At 43.0% G+C, this 23,622-nt stretch overlaps 1 protein-coding gene across 3 annotated transcripts in view; it reads right to left on the bottom strand.

Annotated features, from left to right (window-relative positions):
• The window catches only part of LOC147121025 (apoptosis-stimulating of p53 protein 2-like), a 117,822-nt gene that overhangs the window by 83,011 nt on the left and 11,189 nt on the right, over positions 1-23,622 (bottom strand). For all 3 annotated transcript variants that reach the window (XM_085980326.1, XM_085980329.1, XM_085980327.1), the window contains exons 2-4: positions 7,254-7,401; positions 6,627-6,746; positions 1,819-1,895 (exon numbers count right to left, since the gene is read on the bottom strand). In XM_085980326.1, the coding sequence (XP_085836452.1) occupies positions 1,819-1,895; positions 6,627-6,746; positions 7,254-7,401 (345 nt within the window). The remainder of the gene's footprint in view (positions 1-1,818; positions 1,896-6,626; positions 6,747-7,253; positions 7,402-23,622) is intronic.

Below are 23,622 nucleotides of genomic sequence, written 5' to 3'. Positions count from 1 at the left end.
GACAGTAAATACCCATCATCGTGTCACCTACCTGCGTTAACAGGTGTTGCATGGAATGTTGTGACCTACCTTTAGTTTTTAAATATTAAAAAAAGTGTATATAATTTTAAGAAAATCCTTAGATATGAAATTACTAATGTTTAAACACTAAAATTATTACTAGCATTACAGCTGCAACTTTTCTTTAATAACTCCAAAATTTACTTTAACTTTTCCCTTCAAATCCACACAGCTTCCATCAAGTTTCTTCAATGCGTGACTGCAGTTAAACTAACTGCACACATAGGGGGGAATTTTCACAGGAAAAAACGAGGGTGGGGAGTCAAAGTTGGAGAAATCTAAAACCCGACCCCAACCTGCCCACTTTCACCTTTTACTCAGGCGGGACAGGGGGCGGGCATCCAACCCACTGCCAGGAGGCAGGTTGACAATTTAAATATGATAATGAGGCCTGAAGCCTCTACTTTAACTGCAGGTGGCCGGGAATTCCGGGGCTCGGAATTCCCGGTAGCTGCAACGAGGCGGCCACAGCTTCGGGGAGCAATCCTTGTGGGCCGGGAGGAGCAGGGGTGCTTCCTCCCGGCCGTTCCCCCCATGGCCACAAGTTTCAGCTCAATGCAGACACACTAAATGTAACCATTGATTTCAAATAGTGACATTTAGTCATGAGGTGGCTCAGGTCCATCTACAATTTTAAGTGGTCTTTGCTTTCAAGAACTAAAACGTGTCAAAGATGCCATGATACACAAGTGAATTTCATCAAGGTGGGCAGAGAGTATTTTTTTTCATAATTTTTGCATATTCCCAGCCAGAATGGCGATGATTGGGTAAAGCCCCATCAATCACGCCTGGATACTGCTGTAAGTTACTGAGATTGATTTTACACACATAATTTTTATGTAACTATCCTCTACTCACTGCAATTTGCTGGAGAAATAATCAATTTGTTTTATGTAACTATACTCCGCTCATTGCATTTTTCTAGAGAAATCACCCTGCTTTTATCGGGAGACGTTGCTGTAGTTTTGGTCATGGGTTCTGTTTCCTCTAGTTCGTGGAGACTCTTTAAATAGACTCTGCAGACTGTTTGCTTAGTGCACTGTTTAAATAGACTGTTTGCCAAGTAAATAGACTTTGCTGTAAAATTGACTGTTTGCTGTGAGTTGTCGCAAGACCCGTCCCATCTCCAACTCATTGGCTGACAGTGTTGCCAATAGACACTGATTTTTTCCTACCAAAAAAACCCACAAGTTACAGAATTACAACTAGCCACAAAGGAGGTGGGGGGAATTGAAACATATACAACAAAAGCCACAAGAGGTTTGTATGAACTATGATTATTTCATACCATTAGTGTAAACAAAACTTTACAAGTGGAATTCATATATCTGAAAAAGAAAATTTTATCTAAGTTTAACTTCAATTATCAATGAAATAAACTAGTTCATCCTTTTTGCTTTAAGAAACATAGATCGCCCTTTCCCCTTTACTTCAGCATGACATTAATCAGTCTCTCCCAGCCTGTTTCAACGGTACTGAATCAACTTCCCTGCTTTTACTCTCCATTCTATTACCTGCTGGGCCAATTAAGCATACCAAGATATTTTATTATTTTTCTGACAACTACTTGAGGGAAACTAATGTGGTTCATAGAGTTTAAATTCAGGAATGCAAAGGCAGTTTATAGTTTGGGGGGGGGGGGGGGGGGAGCGAGGGGAGGAGGAGAAGCAGAAAAATCAGGAGGAACAGATTTAGAATCATAATACCGCACAACACACAAGGGATAGACTTTTCAAAAAATAACAAATGACTACTTACTCCATTTTCCATCCGTCTATCTATCGTACCCTGGACTCTGTTTCTCTTCACAACTGGATCCTGGAGTCTCAAACAACCTGGGTAAAAAGTTTTTTTATTAAATAAGTAATAGTTACATGTGGCACACACAAATGTCATTGTTCAGCAGCTGTGATTTCTGGCTCCACCCAGAAACTATTGTTTGGTAGAAACAAAGAATTTTATCTTCACACAACATTTTTATTCCCAGTGCATCTAACCAGTTCTGGGCAAGGGTGGATGGTTGCACTAAAAGTGAAATATTAAAATTCAAAGTAAGCTGAAACAAAGCAAATGGTAAACATTTACAGTTCAAGAGGAACAGAAAAAGAGAAAGCAGGGCTGTAAAAGGATAGAGAAGCACAATAGGAGCACTGAAACTGGAGAAGTGGACTTATTTTACATCACTGTTTTGTTTAGCCCCACATCAAGCCCAGATTCGTGTGTGTATTAAGTGGCTTAACAACAGGATACCTCTGAAATCAGATTTAACAAGGATAGACTTCTAACAAAATTGATGATGGTGGATGCGAGGAGTACAATTAGATTTGAAGAAATAATAAATACCAATAAGCAAGTCATTGATTTATTATCTAATGTACACTTGAATTAATCTTGTTTAGCACAGCACACTTCAAACACAAGTACTTAGCACACAAGAGTGTAGGAACATCCAAGAAAAATCTAGCTTATTGAGCTCAGCTCTCTATTACATCAACTCTCCAATCATAGCATCTAATTGCACTTAACTAAGTGTACAGATTTTACATTATTCACTAATTAATTCAGCTTTTCTCCATGCATCAAGTGAAAAAAATATATATATATATCAAATGATTATGCACAGAACTGAAGAAAAAAGTTGCACATCAGGGATTGTCGTGGGCCTGGATGGTGCAGAATGCCAGTCTGGTTCTCATCTTACTGGGTAGATATAGCATTGGCCTTTTATCATTAGCCATTCTATCATAACATTAAAGGACTTCAACAGGATTGATTCATTCTTGGTTCTTAGAATTAGGGTAAAGTTTAGTACAGTAGTTTATTGTTGAGGTGAGGTGTTCCACCCAGTAAATCTAGCAAAGAACTGATTTAAACCCATATTACCTTTTTAGTGGATGGAATTAGCTGTAGCTGAGACTTGTAAATAATGGCATGGAAGTAGAATTTGCTGGGAAGCATTTTATCTCCCTCTCCTCAGCTTACATAACTTTGATTCTGCTTCTGCAATGGTTGGCTGTGTCAACATCTTTTGACCACTCCCCAACAACCTTTGACCCTTGGGAGAAGTGGCATAATGGTGATGATCAACATCAAAGCACCGTTACAGATTTTTCTTCCTTTCCAGCAGATCTATTTATTACTAAGTTTTTCCTTTCAAAATAAACAGTGATAACTTGTATTTATGTAGCAGCTTAATCATCGAAAAATGTCTCAAAGTGATTCAAAGAGGATAAAAAGGAGCAGGTGTCAAGCTTTTATGAGAGGGTTAGGAGAGGTGCCCAAAAACTAGGTTAAAGAAATGCATTTTGAGAAGGGTTTTAAAGGTAGAGACAGAGGTGTTCACAGAGGGGAGTTCCATTGAATAGGGCTGAAGTGGCTGATAACTGTTACAAAAGGTGATACCTATCTCTATGTATATATATAAAAAAAGGATCCGTCCGTCTGTCTGCGTGTATGTCCGTCCGCCATACACTCAAAAGTTATAGAGCGTACCTACACATACATGTTATATCAAAAGAAAGCTTATGATTAGGGGAGTGTCATAGGCGTATTTACTTTTTGGTCAGACAAAAATTGTTCCGACAGTATACAAAAAACGTTCAAAAATCCGCTCATTAGCGGTTGGCCAATCATACGGGGGAAATCTGCTCATTAGCATGGAGTGACGTGAAGGTTGACTAATCCTACGGGGAGCGCGCTGCGTCATGGGGAGCGTTTCATGGAGTGTGTGGGCGGGGCCTAATCCTTCAAACTGCCGTTAGTGCCTCACAAAATGGCGGCCGCGGGAAAACTATCTCCTTCCCTCACTCTCTCTCTCTCTCCTCGTCCCTCTCTCTCTCTCGCCGTGAGTGCGGGACCAGGAAAACCGCGGCTTTCCAACGAGCTGTCCCCGACCGCAACCGGACACCGGAGTCCGCAGCGAAAGGCATTCGTCTGCCGCCCGGCCAACCGGGTCCAAAGGCCCGGCGCGTTAACCATGAGGAACCCCAGGCTCGCTTCGGAGCGATGGGCACCCGGCCTCCCGTTGTCGGACTGACTCCGTTCTGGTACTGAGGTGCTAGGGAGGGAGGGAGAGGGGGGGGGGGAAGGAGGAGGGAGAGGGGGGGGGGAAGAAGGAGGGAGAGGGGGGGGAAGAAGGAGAGAGAGGGGGGGGAAGAAGGAGGGAGAGGGGGGGAAGAAGGAGGGAGAGGGGGGGGAAGAAGGAGGGAGAGGGGGGGGAAGAAGGAGGGAGAGGGGGGGGAAGAAGGAGGGAGAGGGGGGGGGGAAGAAGGAGGGAGGGGGAGAGGAGAGTGACCAGCCCACCAGTCTCATAACCAGTTTTACAAAAAAGCCTGGGCAACGCCGGGCACCCCAGCTAGTGTACAATAAGCCAGCGTCAGAGGACTGTAGGTTGCAGAAGGGGACATAAGGTTGAGAAGGTTGCAAGCTAGGGTGGGGTGAGGCCATGGAGGGATTTGTGGATGACAACAAGGATTTTAAATTCAGTTTTTTGGGGGATGGGAAGCCAGTGCAGGTCAGCGATGATTAAGTGGGGGCAAATATCCATTCCAGTTGATGAGGAACTATTGCATGCCACTGAGTTACGCTATCACACAAGTAGATACAGGGCAGTCGGAGTCAACTCCCATAAAAGAATGGGACTCAAACTGTTTACAGCAACAGACCTGAATTTGTAAGCATCCTTGTATACAGAACCAAGAATCTCATTTGCCCTTTTAATTGCTTCCCCCACCCCTCCAACACCATCTGCAATCTTACTTTTACAGATTTGCATATCTGTACCAGAGATGTCTCTGTCCTCCACTCCATTGAGAATTTTACAATTGAAACAATTGATTATTTTCATTATATATTTTTCCCCAAACTGTACAGTAGGTCACATTTATTGAGGAACTAAATCTGCCAGGTATCTGCCCATTTCCTTAACCTGTCTATGTACTGTAATCGCCCCGACATGCTTCCTCAAAGTTTATCAGGCCTTCTAATTTGATCTGTTAGTTAAGATATAATTCTAAATCGAGGTGTTTAGAATAATAAAGGAATTTGATCAGGTAGATGCAGAGAAACGATTTCCTCTGACATTCACGCAAAACTATTATTCTGCACAACAAACTGTAAAGTATAATTGCATTGGTATATGGAGAAAGGCACATGTTGGCCTGCCATGCAAAAATCTCGTCCCTGGCCTGTACAGGCAGATACGATAATGGCCAGTATATTCCGACTGTAGGCCTCCCGCGGGCGGAGGCCCGCGATCTGGAAAAATCTGCGCCCTTACCCGAGGGCTCCCGGGGCGCACACGCTTCCGCTCCTGGGCCTCTCCAAACTCCAAGTGCGTAGGGGCCACGTATCCCAGGGGCGCATGTAGTTCACAGCGTCCCTGGGATCAGGTGGGCCATGGGGAGCCAATCACAGAAGGGAATCTCCCTTCATACATTTGACAGGAAGACCTGTCAAATATATGAATGGAGATCAATGAAAAAACATAGTAAAACTTTAAATACATGTTAAAAAAAATCATTTTTAAAAGGACTTGAAATTACAATAAATTAACTATTTTAAACAAAAATTAAACTTTTTGAAAAAAATAATTGAAGTATTTTACGGGGTTAAAAATAAACTTAACTTTTTTTTAAAGTGTTTTTAAATGATAAATCAGTGAAAACTTTTTTTTTTTTTAAACTTTTTTTCCAACTCTTAACCTGGTAAAAGCAGGCCTTAGTGTAAGGGTTTTCTGCAGGGAGAGGGTGTCCAAAATGCGGAACTATCCGCCTGCAGAGGCCCTTCTCCCGGGCAGGTGGAAGATCTGTCAAGAGCATTCTTGACAGATCGGAAATGCTGGTTTTCAGTGCATGCCTGAAACCGGCATTTCCAATGTCCCTATGGGTGGGTACACAGCGCGTACACACCCGTAGGGATCGGAATATCCGGGCCCATATAAAGGGGTACAAGTCTAATGGGCCACTGCCAGCCCTGGACTATAAATTTCAAAATTATTTTCCCAACCTGATTTCAAACGAACAAAATAGGAAAGTATATTAAAAGGGCAGTGTGGTCGGGCAGTGCTCTGGAGCACCAAATGTGCCACATCGGTTCAATGCCCATTCTACTAAATTTCTAAATTAGAGGAAAGATATGAAATAGTTGACTGAAAAGGATTTGTGTGTCATTGGATTAAAACAAATACACATCGACAGGCGAAAATAGTATGCAACTCCACTGCTCAGGAAACGACATTAGTCAGTCAGCCCTTTGAAAACTTGCATAAACTTCTTGTTAAAATCAAACATTCTTTTCACAGTGAGTATGAAAACTGCACTTCAAACACCTGTGAAGTCACCCAAGCTACACTAGACTGGATTTACTTGTTCTGTTTTTACAGACCTGTTTATCCACTATAAAGTAATTCCACAAGCTATCATTGCCAAAGAAACCCACAAAAAGTGAGCTGGAACAGTTTGAAAATAAACTACCAATGGAATACAAACTAATGTAAAAATGAACCGACTCCAGTCTACTAAAAGTTCCTTAAAGTTGGGCTGAACAAAGTGTTACACATTTCTTACCTGTATCCCTAGATGTGTTTGGTGGGCGCTCATGGCGTAAGTAAAAACAAACATCATTTCTCTGTACGCCCCACTGTTGCAGAATATCATATATACGCTCACCGTCTGCTATGGCACGCTCTACAAGGAAGAACAATTAAATTAGCTTTCTTTAAACACATGACCTGCCTAATACTTAAAAGATTTCTCTCCTACTATTTAAAAGATTTCTCTCCTTACACACCTGTGATGTATAAAATATCTTTTAATTTCACCTACTGCCTTTTAACACCAAGCCGAAAAACAGGTCTGTGGTTTAACATTTCATCCAAAACAACTGCATTCTGCTACCAGCTAAGACAAGCTGATAACACGTTGCACCACAAAGTGGTAGCTAACTGTTCTCCAAAATGCATGAGCAAACTACCTCAAGTTACACAGGTCATTTTTTTTGTATTTGATAATATCTATTAATTTGCAACAGCTCCACTATTACTTCATTATCAGAACAAACATGCTGCAAAAGGGTTAATGATGTTGTGCCAGCAGAAACAGAAAGCCACTGGTGACTGTTCAACAATTTGTGCACACCACCAGACACCAAACAGCTCGAACATGTGTATGCTATCTTAGACAGGTTTTACTTACCACCGCCATGCCAGCGCTCAGCCAAATGACAGTCAGTCTCTCCTGGTTCTTTGCAGTAACCAATAACATCTCGACATGTGGTCTCTGGAGTGATTGGTACCTCTGTGTAATGCTGATCATTGTTGCTCAGGTACACAGTGAGAAACATCTACATCAAAACAAAGGGAAAGCTGAACGCAGATTGACTTTTTCGGAACAGTCCTATCCCCATAATGAAGCTCGTGTAACCCCTCATTTAGTCCATACGCCAAGCTGGTCCATAATTGTACTTTTATCCATGACCAGCATCAATTCTTTTCTCTGATCAACCAACAGTAGCCTACTGCAGAACACTAAATCATGGCCTGGTAAATAAACTGAATCGCTATGCATGGTTAGATTGAAGTTAAACATTTTTTCCAGTTTTCTGAACTTTACACTGTGGTTTCTGTAATAGAATATCCAGCAATGGACATACATTTTGTGAACACATCTGTTACTTTTAAAAATTATTTCAAATGACACATGACCTCTATTGGCTTTTTGAATTGTACAATTTTTTTTTTTTTAATCCAAAAAAAATGCTCGATTTTCATTTTAACATTTTATTGACATTAAAGAATACAACTTTTCTAGTCCTTCAGATTCCTACTCCTAGTTGGGTTTTACCATAATACAAAGAGCAAACAGTACAACAGGCTCTTCCAAATATTTAAAAAGGAGCTTTATGTTACTGCTAAACTAGCATAATTTTTAGTTATGTTATGTCCAGGCCTGAACAATGCTGGAGTTTCAGTATCACTTTGTTAAAAAATGATTTTAATAATCTGATCTCCCTGTAACCTTGTCCATTGCAGTGCCTCCATTTATGGGAGCGTGCACATAATCTGGGATGACACTACAGTGCAGTACTGAGGGAGTGCTGCACTGTCAGAAGTGCCGTCTTTTGGATGAAACATTAAATCCCGTATGCCCTCTATCGCTCGACCAACATCACTAAAACAGATTATCTGGCCATGTGGTGGGGACGGGGTGAAATTAGCTACGAGAAGAGGGGACTCTTCCAACGGCTAAGGGGGATGGGTACCACTGAGTGCTCCCAGACACGACTTCAGCCAGGAGAACGCCTCATATTTTGACCACAGTAATTGCTGATTGCAGAGACTTGGATAAACTGTACTGGAGCATCCACAGGTTTTCAGTTAATACACTCAAGCAAAACTTGCTTAGAATGTGACAGCTAAATCTGTGAGAGACAGAGTTTCAGAGTCAACACTGTCTGAGTGTTTCACAGATCAGTGAATGAAGGTTTTGAAGTTTCACCAGGAGTATTCTCTACAACTTATTTGAATTAAGGCAGAATGTTGAAAATCAACCATTGCAGCTCATGTATTTCCGGGGTAAATAAGGAGGCCTAGCTTAAGCACACGCAAATCTTGGTCTTAGAGGATTAAGTGCCTCGAAACACTCTGGATTGTGTTGATAGCAGACACTGACATGGAGTAGCCTATCCTCATCGAGATGATTCATCTGCATACTTCTTAACTATACTCAGTCGAGAAGCAAGAGAGGGCTCTTATCCTGTTTATTAATGTTCAAGTTAGACCTGATAAATCAACTTAATTATTTTACACTGGACTGAGACTTATCGGCCTGTACTGCCTCTCTGATTTGCTGCCCCTTTTGGCCTACTTCCAAGCTATTGGTACCTTACCAGTGTGACCTTCAATGATTGTCAATGCCTCAATCGCTCTAGTCTCCTTTAGCACGTTGGGATAATTACCATCTATCACTGGAACTTTTTAAAAATTAAATGTAGGCACTGCAATGGGCAAGGTTGCAATAAAATCAGATTAATAAAATCAGCTCCTTTAGCCTGTCTAGGACTTCTATCTCATTTATATTGAAGTTGTTCATTTTTCCGGAATTAACTTTGTTTGGAAGGGTACTTTGTTAATGTATTCCATTTTGCTGCAATCTGAAATCTATGACTACAGGAGGATATAGACAGACTGGTGAAACAGGCAGACACGTGGAAGATTAAATTTAATGCAGAGAAATGTGATGTGATGCATTTTTGAAGGAAACTTCACTGCTCTACAGAGGCAATATAAACTAAATGGTACAATTTTAAAGAGACTGCAGGAATAGAGAGACCTGGGGGATCACACACTAACTAATCTTTGAAGGTGGCAACACTATTTGATAAAGCTGTTAAAATAGCATAAGGAATCTTTGGCTTTATAAATAAAAGGCACAGAGTACAAAAGCTAGGAAGTTATAAAACACTGGTTAGGCCTCAGCTGGAGTATCATGTCCCATTCTGGGCACCACAGTTTAGGAAGGATGTCATGGCCTTGGAGAGGGTGCAGAGGAGATGATTTACTAGAATGATACCAGGGATGAGGGTCTTCGGTTATGTGGAGAGACTAGAGAAGCTGGGATAGTTCTCTGCAGAAGAGTGAAGTTTAAGGAAAGATGTTAAAGGGTGTTCAAAATTATGAAGGGTTTTGATCAAGTAAATGAGAAACTGTTTCCACTAACAGGAGAGTTGATAACCAGAGGACACAGATTTAAGGTAATTGGCAAAAGAACCAGGAGAATTTTTTTTTTATAAACGCAGTGAGTTATGATCTGGAATGCATTGCCTGAAAGAATGGCGCAAACAAATTCAAAAGTAACTTTGAAAACTGGCTATATACTTGAAAAGGAAAAGTTTGCATGGCTTTGGGGAAAGAGCAGGGGAGTGGACTAGTTGGGTAGCTCTTTCAAAAGGACTGAATTGGCTTCTTCTGTGCTGCATGATTCTAGAATCTTTTCACCTCTTATTGGATTATGCCTAGTGTGTTTCTTAATAATGTCCTGTTTGAAAGTTTCTCATTGCTTGCCCATTGCCTTACCCGCCAATTTTTCTTGACAATCTAGCTGAGCTAGTTCCCCTTTCTTTCACTGAAATTTGCTTTTTTCCACCCCCGCCCCCCCCCCACCTTTATTGACTTTCCCCTTTTCAATTATTGTATGTATTGAACCGAATTATGTTATGACTAGCTGGAGTGCCCGGCGGTGCCGAGGCTTTTTTGAGGGCATAATATCCTCAGAAAAAACCAAATAGGCTTTCTTCCAAAACACCGCACCGCCGACCATATCTATACCCTTCACACCCTCATTGAAAAACAAACACCAAACAAAAAATGGGAAAATATTCGCCTGTTTCATCGACTTCAAGAAAGCCTTTGACTCTATATGGCACGAAGGGCTCTATTATAAACTTCTTCAGTGTGGAATAGGGGGCAAAGTCTATGACCTTATTAAATCAATGTATCTGAAAAACAAATGCGGGGTCAAAATTGGAGACAAACGCACCGATTTCTTCACCCAGAGAAGAGGCGTCCGGCAGGGCTGCAATTTGAGCCCGACCCTGTTCAACATATACATAAATGAATTAGCAGACATGCTGGAGCAAAGCGAGTCACCAGGTCTCCGTCTCCTGGATGGAGAAGTGAAGTCCCTGTTCTATGCGGACGACCTGGTTCTGCTGTCTCCCACAGAACAGGGATTACAGCAACAACTAGACCTACTCGACAAATACTGCCAAAATTGGGCTCTAACAGTAAATCTAAAGAAAACCAACATCATGATTTTTCAGAAAAGACCCAGATGTCAGGAAAACAAATACCAGTTTACCCTCAGTGATACCGCTATAGGACACACTATGAGCTACACCTACCTTGGTCTAACTATTACAGCATCAGGGAGCTTCAGCATAGCAGTGAATGCACTAAAAGAAAAAGCCCGAAGAGCCCTATATGCAATAAAAAGAAAATTCTACAACATCCAAATCCCAATCAAAATCTGGCTCAAAATATTTGACAGCATAATCCTGCCCATTGCACTGTACGGTAGTGAAGTATGGGGCCCGCTAAATCACCAAAGCTACACTAAATGGGAAAAACACACAATAGAAGCCCTACATGCAGAATTCTGCCGAAGCATCCTTCGCACCCAAAGAAAAACGCCAACAAATGCATGCAGAGCCGAACTAGGCAGATACCCACTGATAATAAACATCCAAAAACGAGCACTAAACTTCCTAAATCACCTCAAATCTAGCTCCCCAGACACCCTTCATTTCAAAGCCTTTCAGACCCAAGAGCTAAACCCAGAAAAGAGTCCCCTGAGTCAGCTGCTACTGAAACTAAGTACTCAGCCGGACCTTGACCAGCCCCAGACCAACACAGCCGTCCAAACACCAATCCGAGTGAACCAAATCATTAAACAATGCAAAGAAACCTACCTGGAACATTGGAACAAAATAACCGAAAGCCAAAGCAGATTAGAATGTTACCGGGCCTTAAAAAGAGAATATAAACTGGCAGACTACCTCACGACCATCAGAGACACAAAACAGAGACAGACCCTCACCAGGTACAGACTAAGCGACCACCAACTGGAAATTGAAAAAGGCAGATACAAGAAATCCTGGCAGCCTAGAGAGAATAGAATATGCGATCAATGTCTGGCCGGCGAGGTTGAAACAGAAATGCATTTCCTCCTAAAATGCGAAAAATTCAACACATCAAGAAACATATTATTCAACAAGCTAAGCCAAACAACCCCAGATTTCAAGGAATTGGATGACCTGTCAAAATTGAGATTAGTCCTGGGAGAAGGAGACAGACCATACCTTGGGGCCAAATATGTAACAACATGTCACAACCTGAGGACTGTTTAAAATTAAGACTGTTTAAAATTAATATTGAACGTACCAAATGAAGTAGAAAGACTGTTTAAAATTAATATTGTTTAAAAGTAATATTGTATGTACCCAACAAATGTCAAATCGATTGACACCTACAGAATGTTGGAAAACTGTACCTTTTTGCTATGTAAGCTTTGGCAATATGGTTCTCTGTAAACTTTCATGCCAATAAAGCATTTGAACTGAACTGAACTGAACTGAACTGAGAGAGAGACTGGGGGGAGTAGAGAGGGACGGGGGGAGAGAGAGAGAGAGAGAGAGAGAGAGAGAGAGAGAGACTAAGGGGGAAAGAGAGAGAGAGAGAGACGGGGGGAGGGAGAGAGAGAGAGAGAGACGGGGGGAGGGAGAGAGAGACAGACACTGGGGGGGGGGGGGAAGAGAGAGAGACAGACACTGGGGGGGAAGAGAGAGACAGACAGACACTGGGGGGGGGGAAAAGAGAGAGAGAGAGAGAGAGAGAGAGAGAGACTGGGGGAAAGAGAGAGAGAGAGACTGGGGGAAGAGAGAGAGAGAGACTGGGGGAAGAGAGAGAGAGAGACTGGGGGGGGAAGAGAGAGAGAGAGAGAGAGAGAGAGAGAGAGAGAGACTGAGGGGGAGGAGAGAGAGATGGGGGGGAGAGAGAGAGAGAGAGAGAGAGAGGGGGAAGAGAGAGAGAGACGGGGGAGAAGAGAGAGGCAGGGGGAGGGAGAGAGAGACAGACACTGGGGGGGGGGAGAGAGAGACAGACACTGGGGGGGGAGAGAGAGACAGACACTGGGGGGGGGAGAGAAGAGACAGACAGACACTGGGGGGGGGGGGGGAAAAGAAGAGAGAGAGAGAGAGAGAGAGAGACAGAGACGGGGGGGAGACAGAGACAGGGGGGGAGAGAGAGACAGAGACTGGGGGAGAGAGAGAGACAGACAGACACTTGGGGGGGGGGAGGGAGAAGAGAGAGAGAGAGACTGGGGGGGGAAGAGAGAGAGACTGGGGGGAAGAGAGAGAGACTGGGGGGGGGGGGGAGAAGAGAGAGAGAGAGAGAGAGAGAGAGACTCTGCTGGATTTAGTTCGGGATTAGCCTGGAGAGGTGGGGAAGGAGCGTCTCAGGCCTGGGCCGATGGACCCCTGCGAAGGAAGGCGGCAAGCTCTCACTCCCTCTCCCACCCAGTCACTCTTTCCCTCCCTCACCCTCTCTCTCCCTCCCTCCCCACTCTCTCTCCCTCCCGTCTCCCTCCCTCCCTCCCCTCTGGCCACAAATGGAGCCGAGCCCCAGGACCAGGCCAAGGGGGGGAAAGGCCGAGTCCCCAGCCCACGGGTGCAAACGGAGCCGAGCCCCGGGACCGGGCCGAGGGGGGGAAAGCCCAAGTCCCTGGCCGCAAACGGAGCCGATCCCCGGGACCGGGCCGAGGTGGGGGGGGGGGGGGGGAAGCCCCCGAGTCCCCGGCCACAAACGGAGCCGAGGAACGGGACAAGTGAATCCAACTCACCTCCCGCTAGGCTCCGCCCCGCCCACCTTTACCAAGATGGCGGCGATGGCTACGCTCTGCTCCGACCCGCCCGCACCAAGATGGCAGCGATCGCAGGCCACTGGTTTGGAACCGGGCCCAGCGGGATGGGCGGTGCCTAGCTCAGGCGTGGCTGGCGAGGAGAGATCAAGGCTTCGAGGCCTGAGGCCTGCAGGCAGCTCATCCACCGCCGAGGGGGGTAAAGCCCGAGTCCCCTTTGCAAATGGATTTTTTTTTCTTTTAAAACCAACTTTTTTTTTTTGCTGGAAATCTATATTTAATGTGTCAATACCAATGAATCAACAATTTCCTCACCTCCATTACCATTTTTTGAGCTTGAGGCCCGGCAGGTGTTTAATGGCCGCCACTCACCTCAGCTCAGCTCCCGCTCGGCAGTTTCAACGATTAGGCCCCGCCCACAAACGCCCCCCAATTGGTCAACCATCACGTCACTCAACGTTAATGAGCGGTAGGATTGGTCAAAGTTCACGTCACTCTACGCTAATGAGCGGATTGGTCAACCGCTAATGAGCGGATTTTGTCCTTTTTTGAACGTTTTTTGTATACTGTCCGAACAATTTTTGTCTGACCAAAAAGTAAATACGCCTATTAGACTCTCCTAATGATAAGGTTTCTTTTGATATAACATGCGTGTAGGTACACTATAACTTTTGAGTGTATAGCGGACAGACAGACCAACTCTTTTATAATATTATGCTATCCGGCACCGACGGGACCGAGCTGTTGCCGTCCCATCAAAACTGCCGGACAAACCAGCGCTAATGTTGAAACATATGGAGATTTTGAGCTCCGTATCTGGCAACCCTGTTGCTTAGCAACAGCTTCTAAACAGTCAGCCGTACCTTGTAGGCATCTCTGTAGCTTAGCAACAGTTTCAGCGAGACCTTGCAGAGCTTGACTGTTGAGAAAAAAGCAACGAAGAGAAAAAAGCAACGAAAAGAAAAAAAACCTAACGAAACGGCTCCTGATTTTTGCCGGTGGGTCGAGCATTCCGGACAGTTAACCTCCGGATAATACAAAGTTTCCTGCAGTTAGCAATCTGAAATGTATACACACGCTGAACTATTGCTCCCTTCCCCTCCACCCCGGATATAACTCCCAAACATTCCCACCTGAGGAAAATCATGCGGGTGACGACGTCATGTGCTCTGCAGGAAATTCAGGTAAAATTGTAGCACAGACGGTGCTGGGCACATATACAGAGAATTTTAAGGCCTGGCTTCACTGCATATTTTTTTAATAAATAGAACAGGAACCTGAGCTGCGGTGCCCGAAACTGAACGTAGTGCTCTAGGCGGAGTCTAACCAAGGCATGGTACAACCGAAGCATCATTTCCTCCCCTTTGCATTCCAACCCCCTTTGAGATTAAGGCCAACATTTGCATTAGCCTTTCTGATTACTTTTTTTGTATCTGTGCACTAGCTTTCAGCGATTTGCGTATAAGGACACCTAAATCCCATTGCTCCCTCAGTTCCTAGTCACATTCAGAAAATATTCGGTATTGCCGTTCTTGGATCCAAAGTGGATGACCTCGCAGTTCCCCACACTGAACTCCATCTGCCATCGTTTTACCCACTTTCTGTCTATGACATTTTGGACCTTACAGCTCCCATCTACATAACTTACTGGATCTCCCAACTTAGTATCATCTGCAAACTTGGATGTACAACTCTCTATTCCTTCATCCAAGTCATTGATATACATGGTGTAAAAAGCTAAAGCCCCAGTACAGATCCCTGGAGAACAGCACTTCTCACATCCCACCATTCCCTTTAACCCTATTCTCGGTCTCCTACCGCTCAACCCATGACACAAGATGATCTGCAATTCCATGGGCTATTAATTTTGCTAATAACCTCTTATGTGACACCTTAGCAGATGGCTTTTGTAAATCCATAGAGACAACATCCAGAGACATCCCCTGTCTACCCTGGTCGTAGCATCCTCAAACAATTCTACTAGATTAATCAGACCCTTCAAACCATGCTACTAGATTAATCAGACCCTTCACAAATCCATTTCAACTCTGATCAGCTCATACTCGTTCTGCTCGGTCACTCTGTCCCCGATGATAGATTCCAGTAACTTCCCACAGCTGAAGTTAAACTGACAAGTCTGTACCTTCCTGGATTCTCCCTCCTTTCTTAAATAATGGAGTGATATTTGCAATTTTCTGATCGAAAAGGCACAATTTCTGAATCTAGAGGGGTTTGGAAAATAATGATTAATGCATCTGCAATTCCCCCACCAATTTCTTTTAATGCCCTAGGGTGGAAACCAACATGATTTGGAGATCTGCCTTTCTTTAATCTCAATATTTTCACCATTACTATTTTTGTGCTTGTATTAAATTCACTGAGTTCCTCCCCTTGACTTTTTAGGTTTCCTTTTAACACTGCTATTTTGTCCTCTTCCCATGACTGTGAAAATGGATTCAAATTATTAATTTCAAAAAGTCTGCCATTTCCTTATTAAACCATTGTAGTATCGCTTGCATTTGTCTTTAATGGCCCCACATTTTTATTTACAAAAACTTTTACTGTTTGGTTTGATATCTCTTTCAAGTTTTTCATACTCCCTTTTTGCACCTCTTATTACTTTCTTCATATCCCTTTGTTGTTTTTTTATCCAATCTGCTGGATTCCACTTTCCCTTGTATTTGTGTAAACTTTTTCCTTTAGCTTGACACTGTCTCTTACCTCATTTGTTGACCGTGGTTGCCTAACTGCTCTCGTGGAGCTTGACTGCTGGACGAAAACCTGGAAGCTGCACTAACATTTATGCCAGAATTCCAAACTTTGGTGAAAGAGAAAGACTGCAAATCTCACACTCAATGGTTGTAGATATTTGTTACATAAATATATACACATGATGTACATTTACGTGCACGGTGTTTTCTTCTAAAATTAGTGCATGTGGCTAAAATGGTATCGCCATAGCCACGCCTGTAAGTGATTTCTAATGGACAACAGTATGATCTTACTGTTTGCACACACCTTCCTTATCTCTTCATACTGCCCTGTTTATTTTGACCAAGTACTGTAGCCTATAACAAACCCATTTTATCAATTTCGGGAACTGGACTGAACATTGCATTGTTTGAAGAACTCATTAATGAATGCCAGAGTGACAAGTTTTAAGCCAAATTGGATATGAACCCAAGAAATCTGCACACAGAATTTCCCATAGATCAATTTACTTAGTTCCCAACAGAAACAATGTTATGGATTTCTAGAAAAAAACCTTTGTAAATCTTTTATTTTCTTGATATTCGGCATCCGATTTCAAATAAGGTTCACTAATTTTTACACCATCATGGAGTAAATGCCAAAGTTCTCATCTGTCGATAATGAAATGAAATCATTTCATCTAAAATCATTGAATCTAAAATAGATGCACTACTCTTTGTTGCAACAATATATAAAACACACACACACTTAAATGCATTAGCAAAATCAACATCTAAAAGTTGCTGAGGTGGGCAAACATCTACAGAGAAGGCTCTTTTGATGGTGGTCCTGTCAAGATGCAGGATTTCAGAGCTGAAGAACTGAACATTTTTCCACTTTTGGCACCTAACGTCTATATAAAGTATTCAAAAGGTCAGGAACAACAAAGCCAGCTGTAGAGTGCGAGCTGTTTTTATTTCTCCCCTGATAACATGCTGGATAATCAGCTTTGGAAGAGCCCATCACACCAATTAGTGCCAAACTATGAACAGTTTTGTGCTGTGGAATTAGATTGACACTGTTCCAAAATTTATTTCAATTAGAGCAGTAGTCTCAAACTGTGGAGCACAATGCTGCTTAATGTGGGGCACAGTACAGCAATGGGCAAAAACAGATCGGCACAGACCACAATAGATTGACCCAGATCTTCCTTGGGACTCTTGAACTGCAGAAAAGAAAGATGAAATTATGTTGTAAGTGACAGCGGCGAGAGGATAAAGAGTGGCCCGAGAGCGGACCCGAATTAATGCAGCGTCAGCAGCGAGAGGCTAAAGAGCGGCCCCGAATTAATGCAGCGTCAGCAGCGAGAGGCTAAAGAGCGGCCCGAGAGCGGACCCGAATTAATGCAGCGTCAGCAGCAAGAGGATAAAGATCGACCGAAGAGCGGACCTGAATTCAAGCAGCAGCAGCGGCGAGAGGCTAAAGAGCGGCCCGAGAGCGGACCTGAATTAAAGCAGCGGCTAGGCTCAGATTCAAAAACAACAAAATCAGAGTGACATCACAGGAGAGCAGGTAGGTGATTGGTTGGTGAGTATGAGAGCTTTTTTTTGCTCTCAAGTTGGGGAAGGGGGTTAAATGAAGAGCTGAGAAACTGTAACTTGCTAGTACTTACTAAATTAACAAACTAGATAAAATAATCAAACAATAAAACTAAAATATCGTTTGAATAAAAGCTTTAACTAATGAATTAATTTAAAAAAAACAAGGTTAGAGATGGCAGGGCAGATGGTGTGCCATAACTGCAGCATGTGGGAGTTTGTGGAGAGCATCGCGATCCCGAGCAACCACATCTGCAGTAAGTGTCTGCAACTCGAGGAACTTCGGCTCAGAGTTGTTGAGCTGGAGTTCGAGCAGCAGACATTGCAATACATCTGGGAGGGGGCGAGTTACCTGGACACTTTGTTCCAGGAGGCAGTCACACCCTTCAGGTTAAGTAGTGTGACCGCGAGTCAGGAAGGTATGGGGACCCAGGATGTAGTGATGGAGGAGCCTTAGCCCTGGATATTGGAAATTTCTAAATTTACCGATAACACCAAACTTGGGGGGCGTGGCAGTGAGGATGATACCAATCGACTGCAGCAGGACATAAAAAGGCTAGCAGAATGTGCAGACAAGTGGCAGATGGAATTTAATACAGTTAAGTGTGAGGTGATGCATTTTGGCAGAAGGAACAGGGAGAGGCAATATGCACTTAATGGCACAGTTTTAAAGAGTGTGCAGGGACAGAGGGACCTGGGTAGATACTGAGAGATTGTTTCCCCTGGCTGGGGTGTCTAGAACTAGGGGGCATAGTCTCAGGATAAGGGGTAGGCCATTTAAGACCGAGATGAGGAGGAATTTCTTCACTCAGAGGGTTGTGAATCTTTGGAATTCTTTGCCCCAGAGGGCTGTGGATGCTGAGTCTTTGAGTATATTCAAGGCTGAGTTAGATTTTTGGACTCTAGGGGAATCAAGGGACATGGAGATCGGGCGGGAAAGTGGAGTTGCGGTCGATGATCAGCCATGATCTTATTGAATGGCAGAGCAGGCTCAAGGGGCCGTATGGCCTACTCCTGCGCCTATTTCTGATGTTCTTATGTGAAATGCGTCATTAACTCCATAGTTTCCTGGGGCATTCCGCCAATACCCTTGCCAAAATCAGCAAGAAGTTAATTATCAAAGCTCCACCCCATTAAAATCAATAGCGATCACGATTTCCTGCATTCAAGCCAGCTTTCATGCCGCTTCAGGAATGTGTTTGAATTATATCAAAGACAAGCAGCTGGTCAAGCCCGATCACCTTCTGGAGGAGGAGAGGCTGAGTACTTCCAGCGAGCAAATTAAATGTATTTGTCACATTGATGGGGAAAAAATGGCCTCGACGCTTCTGATTCGCCACCATGCTTGCTGCGGCCTATTCGAATTAGAAACATAGGAAAATATGGAGGAAGTTATTGACGGTAGGAATAGTGCATTAGACAGCTAAATGTACGGTCGGTGTACATCACCGATATTGCCATTGCAGGAAATTCTGGGCCAATATTTTATCAATTCTGCACCACACAAAAGTGCAATTTGCTGCAAGTAACAAATCAAGTATGTGATCAGTTTCTGTCTCTTTGAAACAAAGTATCCAAATTTTAAAATGATCCGATTCACAAGCTCATCTAGCAGTATCTAAATGTCATCTAGCAACACATTAATGGCCAGACAAGTTTTAATTTAAGCAATTTGAATAATTTACATCAAAAGCTTTGAAATGGGCACACATCCTACTGAAGCTTTTTCATTTACTGCACCCCAGCCCCAACCACAAATTGTCCATCTTATCTCGTCCTGCAATCGCAAAGTTTGGAAGTCAGAATTAGCCCATTTTAAAATCCCAAACCATTTTCATTCATTTTTTGACTTCTAAAAGTTAGAAATGTCTAAAATTTAATCCAACTCAACTGGTCAATTCAAATACATATGCTTACATTACTTTTGCTTCTAAAGTTTCATTGACCTAAGTAATCATTGCATGTTGGGTGGTGGATTCCACTATTTGTGATTGACTGGTGAGGCCAGGCAGCTGAAGATCATCATCCTGATAGCACAAAGCCTCAATACATCCAGGAAAAACAGACCGAAGAGAATCTGTATGTAAAGTCATGCTGTGCCACCTCTGGAAGTAGACTCCCTAAGTGACCAAAGGCTACTGGAGAGGACGCAAGGCTGGAGGAGCTACCCGAGACTGGGTGAAATACAGCCATTGGGGATTTGTAGAAGAGGACAAGGATTTTAAATTCAATACATGGGGGGATAGGTTGTATAGGTAAGCAAGGATGGGAGTGATGGGTGAGAGAGACTTATTGCAGGGCAGGATACATACAGGCAGGTGAGTTTAAACAAATTGGAAATAAGAATAGTAAACGCTGGAAACACTCAGCAGGTCAGGCAACAACTGTGGAGAGAGAAACACAAAGAGTTAACATTTCAGGTCGATGACCTTTCACATAACGGTCCCTCACCCCTGGTATCATTCCAGCAAATTTCCTCTGCACCCTCTCCAAGGCCTTAACATACTGCCTAAAATGTGGTTCCCAGAACTGGACACAATACTCGAGCTGAGGCCTAACCAGTGATTTATAAATATTTAGCATACCTTGCTTTTGTACTCTATGCCTCTATTTATAAGGCCAAGAATAGCATGTGCATTTAAAAAAAACAGCTTTATCAACTCGTCCTGCCACCTTCAAAGATTTGAGTACGTACTCCTCAGGTCTCTTTGTTCCTGCACCCGCTTTGTACCATTTACCTTATATTGCTTCACCTCATTCTTCTTCTCAAAATGCATCACTTCACACTACTCTGCATTAAATTCCATCTGCCATGTGCCTTCACATTTCGCCAATCTCTCGATATCCTCCTGAAGTCTGCTACTATCCTCGTCATATTGAATCACTCTTCCTATTGAAAGGAATACCAGTTTTCTATTTAATATGCATATTCTTCACAAAAAATGCAACCCAAAAGCAGAAATTTTCTTCAGAACCTTGGCTCACGTGTCAGCATGCTGATTTCAGCGCCTGAAGACTGTAGATTCAAGGCCTACTCCGGGACTTGAGCACACAATCTGGGATGACAATCTAGTGCAGTGCTGAAGGAGAGCTGCCTTCTCCGAGGTGCTTGGACGAGGCATTAAGCCGAAGTTTGTATTTGCCTGTTCCAACGATTTTGGTGGATGTCAAAGATCCCATAGCACTATTTGAAGAACTGCAGGGAATCATCCCAGGTGGTGTGGCCAACATCCCTACCTTAAATAACACTAAAAAAAAATAGATTAACTGGACATTCACTGATGTTTGTGGGATCTTGCCAAGCATAAAATATCTGCCTTTGTATATCTACATAACAGCTGCTGCAGTTTAAAGCAATTGATTATCCACTAGGATAAGAGATCCATATTTAGCAGTATAAACCCAGGAGGCAGCCAAAGGCTACAGGTCTCTCGTGATCCGAACTAAACAAGGACCAGTGTAAAACCACATGTAGAATATTCTCCCCAAGTATACTGACTATGATTGTACAAATTCCATTGCTGAACTCATCACTTAAAACCCACTAAATTGTTGTGGCTATTTGGCAGCTTAGGCTTTTAGCTGCTCTTAAGTTAGAGTTCAAAATGATCAGCCTCTATTTTGGGGGAGGGTGTACTTAACATTATTACTTCTTTTAAATAGAAAAGTAGTGCAACCATTTTCAGCTGAGTGTGTCAACACTTCATCGCTCCATCACAATTTTCAGATATTTTTAATAATGGCCTGGATTTTGCGGGGCCGATGACGGCATACGCACAGAGTACGCCATCGTAAGCCCTCAGAATGGCCCCGCAAGTTCCGCATGCGCGAAAACCCAGAACTTGCGATGTCACGGGTCGCCTCAACAGATCGTCTGCATGCGCCCAAAATTGGTGGAACGGAGTTGCCCAACTACTGCCCACAAAACCCTCAGGCCTGGTAAAAGGCCTGCTTTTACCAGCATAAGGGTTAAAATAAGTGTTAAATTAAAAAAAATTTAATGATTAAAACATACAAAAACATGTAAAATGTTGGCCCAGATTAAAATGTTTAAAATTATTTTATTTTAAATGCTTGGTTAAAAGGGACTTTTAATTAATTTTGAACATAGGACCATAATTTTTATTTCAGTTGTGTTATTTATTTATTTATTTGGAGATTTCTCATAAGCTTATGGGAATTTCATTTGTAAATGGAATCCCCGTAAACTTATGAGGAATCCCTCTTTCTAATTGGTTAACCTGGCCCACATGATCCCAGGGACACTTCCAAACCGCCTGCATCCCTGGGATGCGTGGGCCTTTATGCAGGCGTACGCCTGCAGGCCCAGGACCCGAAGACTCCGATGCCCGGGCGCCAGCAGGTACGTTCGTATTTTTTTTCCCCCGGGTCCAGAGGTACGCCTCCGACCGCAAATTTTGGCCCATTGCGTTAGTATTTTGCCTACATAGACCAACTGCCCTTGCTATTCTGTGAATATATTACAGTTACAGGAAACTCTCGATTTACCAGCACCTAAATAACCGGAAATCTGTTAACCGGCAAAATTCAGGAGTAGGTTCAGGTAAGTTTTACTTCAGATTAGTGGCCGTTCCTGGATCTGTGGCCGTGTAACCGGGGTTCCTGCACCTGTTGCTATGCAACAGGGATGCCTGGATCTGTGGCCGTGTACGGGGCTCTCGTACCTTTTACTATACCTTTCTGTAATCCGGACTTTGATAAACCGGCACCACGCCGGTCCCGTATAAAAAAGTTTCCTGTACATAGGATTACATAGATATACGGCACAGAAACAGGCCATTCAGCCCAGTCAATGCTGGCGTTCATGCTCCACTCGAACCTCCTCCAGTCTTTCCTCATCTAACTCTGTCAGCATTACCCTCTATTTCCTTCTCCTTCATATGCTTATCTGGCCTCCCCTTAAATACATCTATACTATTTGCCTCAACTACTCCCTGTGGTAGCGAGTTCCATATATGCAGCAAGACTCTCACTTTCAGGTGAAAATTCTAAATGAAAAGAGGTTACATTTAATTTGAATATGCTGCATAACTATGAAGGGAAAAAAACTTTGCATGGCAGTTGTGGGATACACTGTAGGTCCAATTCCCCCATGCAGCCCAATTCCTAATCTCAGCCCTGCTACTGTACCACAAACAGCAGCAATCTCCACACAAGATGAAAAAAGCCACCCTGGACACAACTTTGTCATGACTATGCTGCTCTCTCAGCAGCAAGGTGGAACCAAATTATATTACAATGGGGAAATAGTTAAAAGACTATCCTACATCGACATACATCCCTGTAGGAATGGCAGACACTTTGCATACAATACCTGACTAAGATACGTAATTGTACATAAACTTGGTGCCACCTAAAGTCTGATTCTTGATTTGCCTTGTATACCCTTTTCAACCTTATAAGCCTTGGTCCATGACCTCAATAATTTACAAAAAAATATGATGTGCTTGTTTCGAGTGGTTTTGGTGGATGTCAAAGATCCCATGGCACATAATAAAATACTTAACATTTCCATCTTGGTAAATCTCATTATGGTCAAAATTAGTTTAACTTTACCACAAAAGCTAATATTTTGAAATTTAGCCACGAAGATGTTTAATTTATTAGCTAAAAATGTAATTCTTCATTATTAAACTAATTTCAATACATTAAAAAACCTTCAGATGTGTGTCTCCAATCTGAGATTGAGGAAATTTATCAGGTTTGTATCAGTTTTCAAAACAAAAGTTGAAAGAGCCAACTAAAAGTCTGGTGAAACACCGAACCAAAGAACAACCTCGTGGATTTTTTTTACTTCTCCCTTAACTTTTGACTCACTTCCACTCTTTGGGATTCCCTTT

This window comes from Somniosus microcephalus, chromosome 3, assembly GCF_052327205.1.
Source record: "Somniosus microcephalus isolate GS21.2 chromosome 3, FLI_Smic_1.0, whole genome shotgun sequence".
Taxonomy (NCBI): Eukaryota; Metazoa; Chordata; class Chondrichthyes; order Squaliformes; family Somniosidae; genus Somniosus; species Somniosus microcephalus.
The sequence above is the reverse complement of the archived record's forward strand: the minus strand, read 5'-3'. Positions and strand labels throughout refer to the sequence as shown.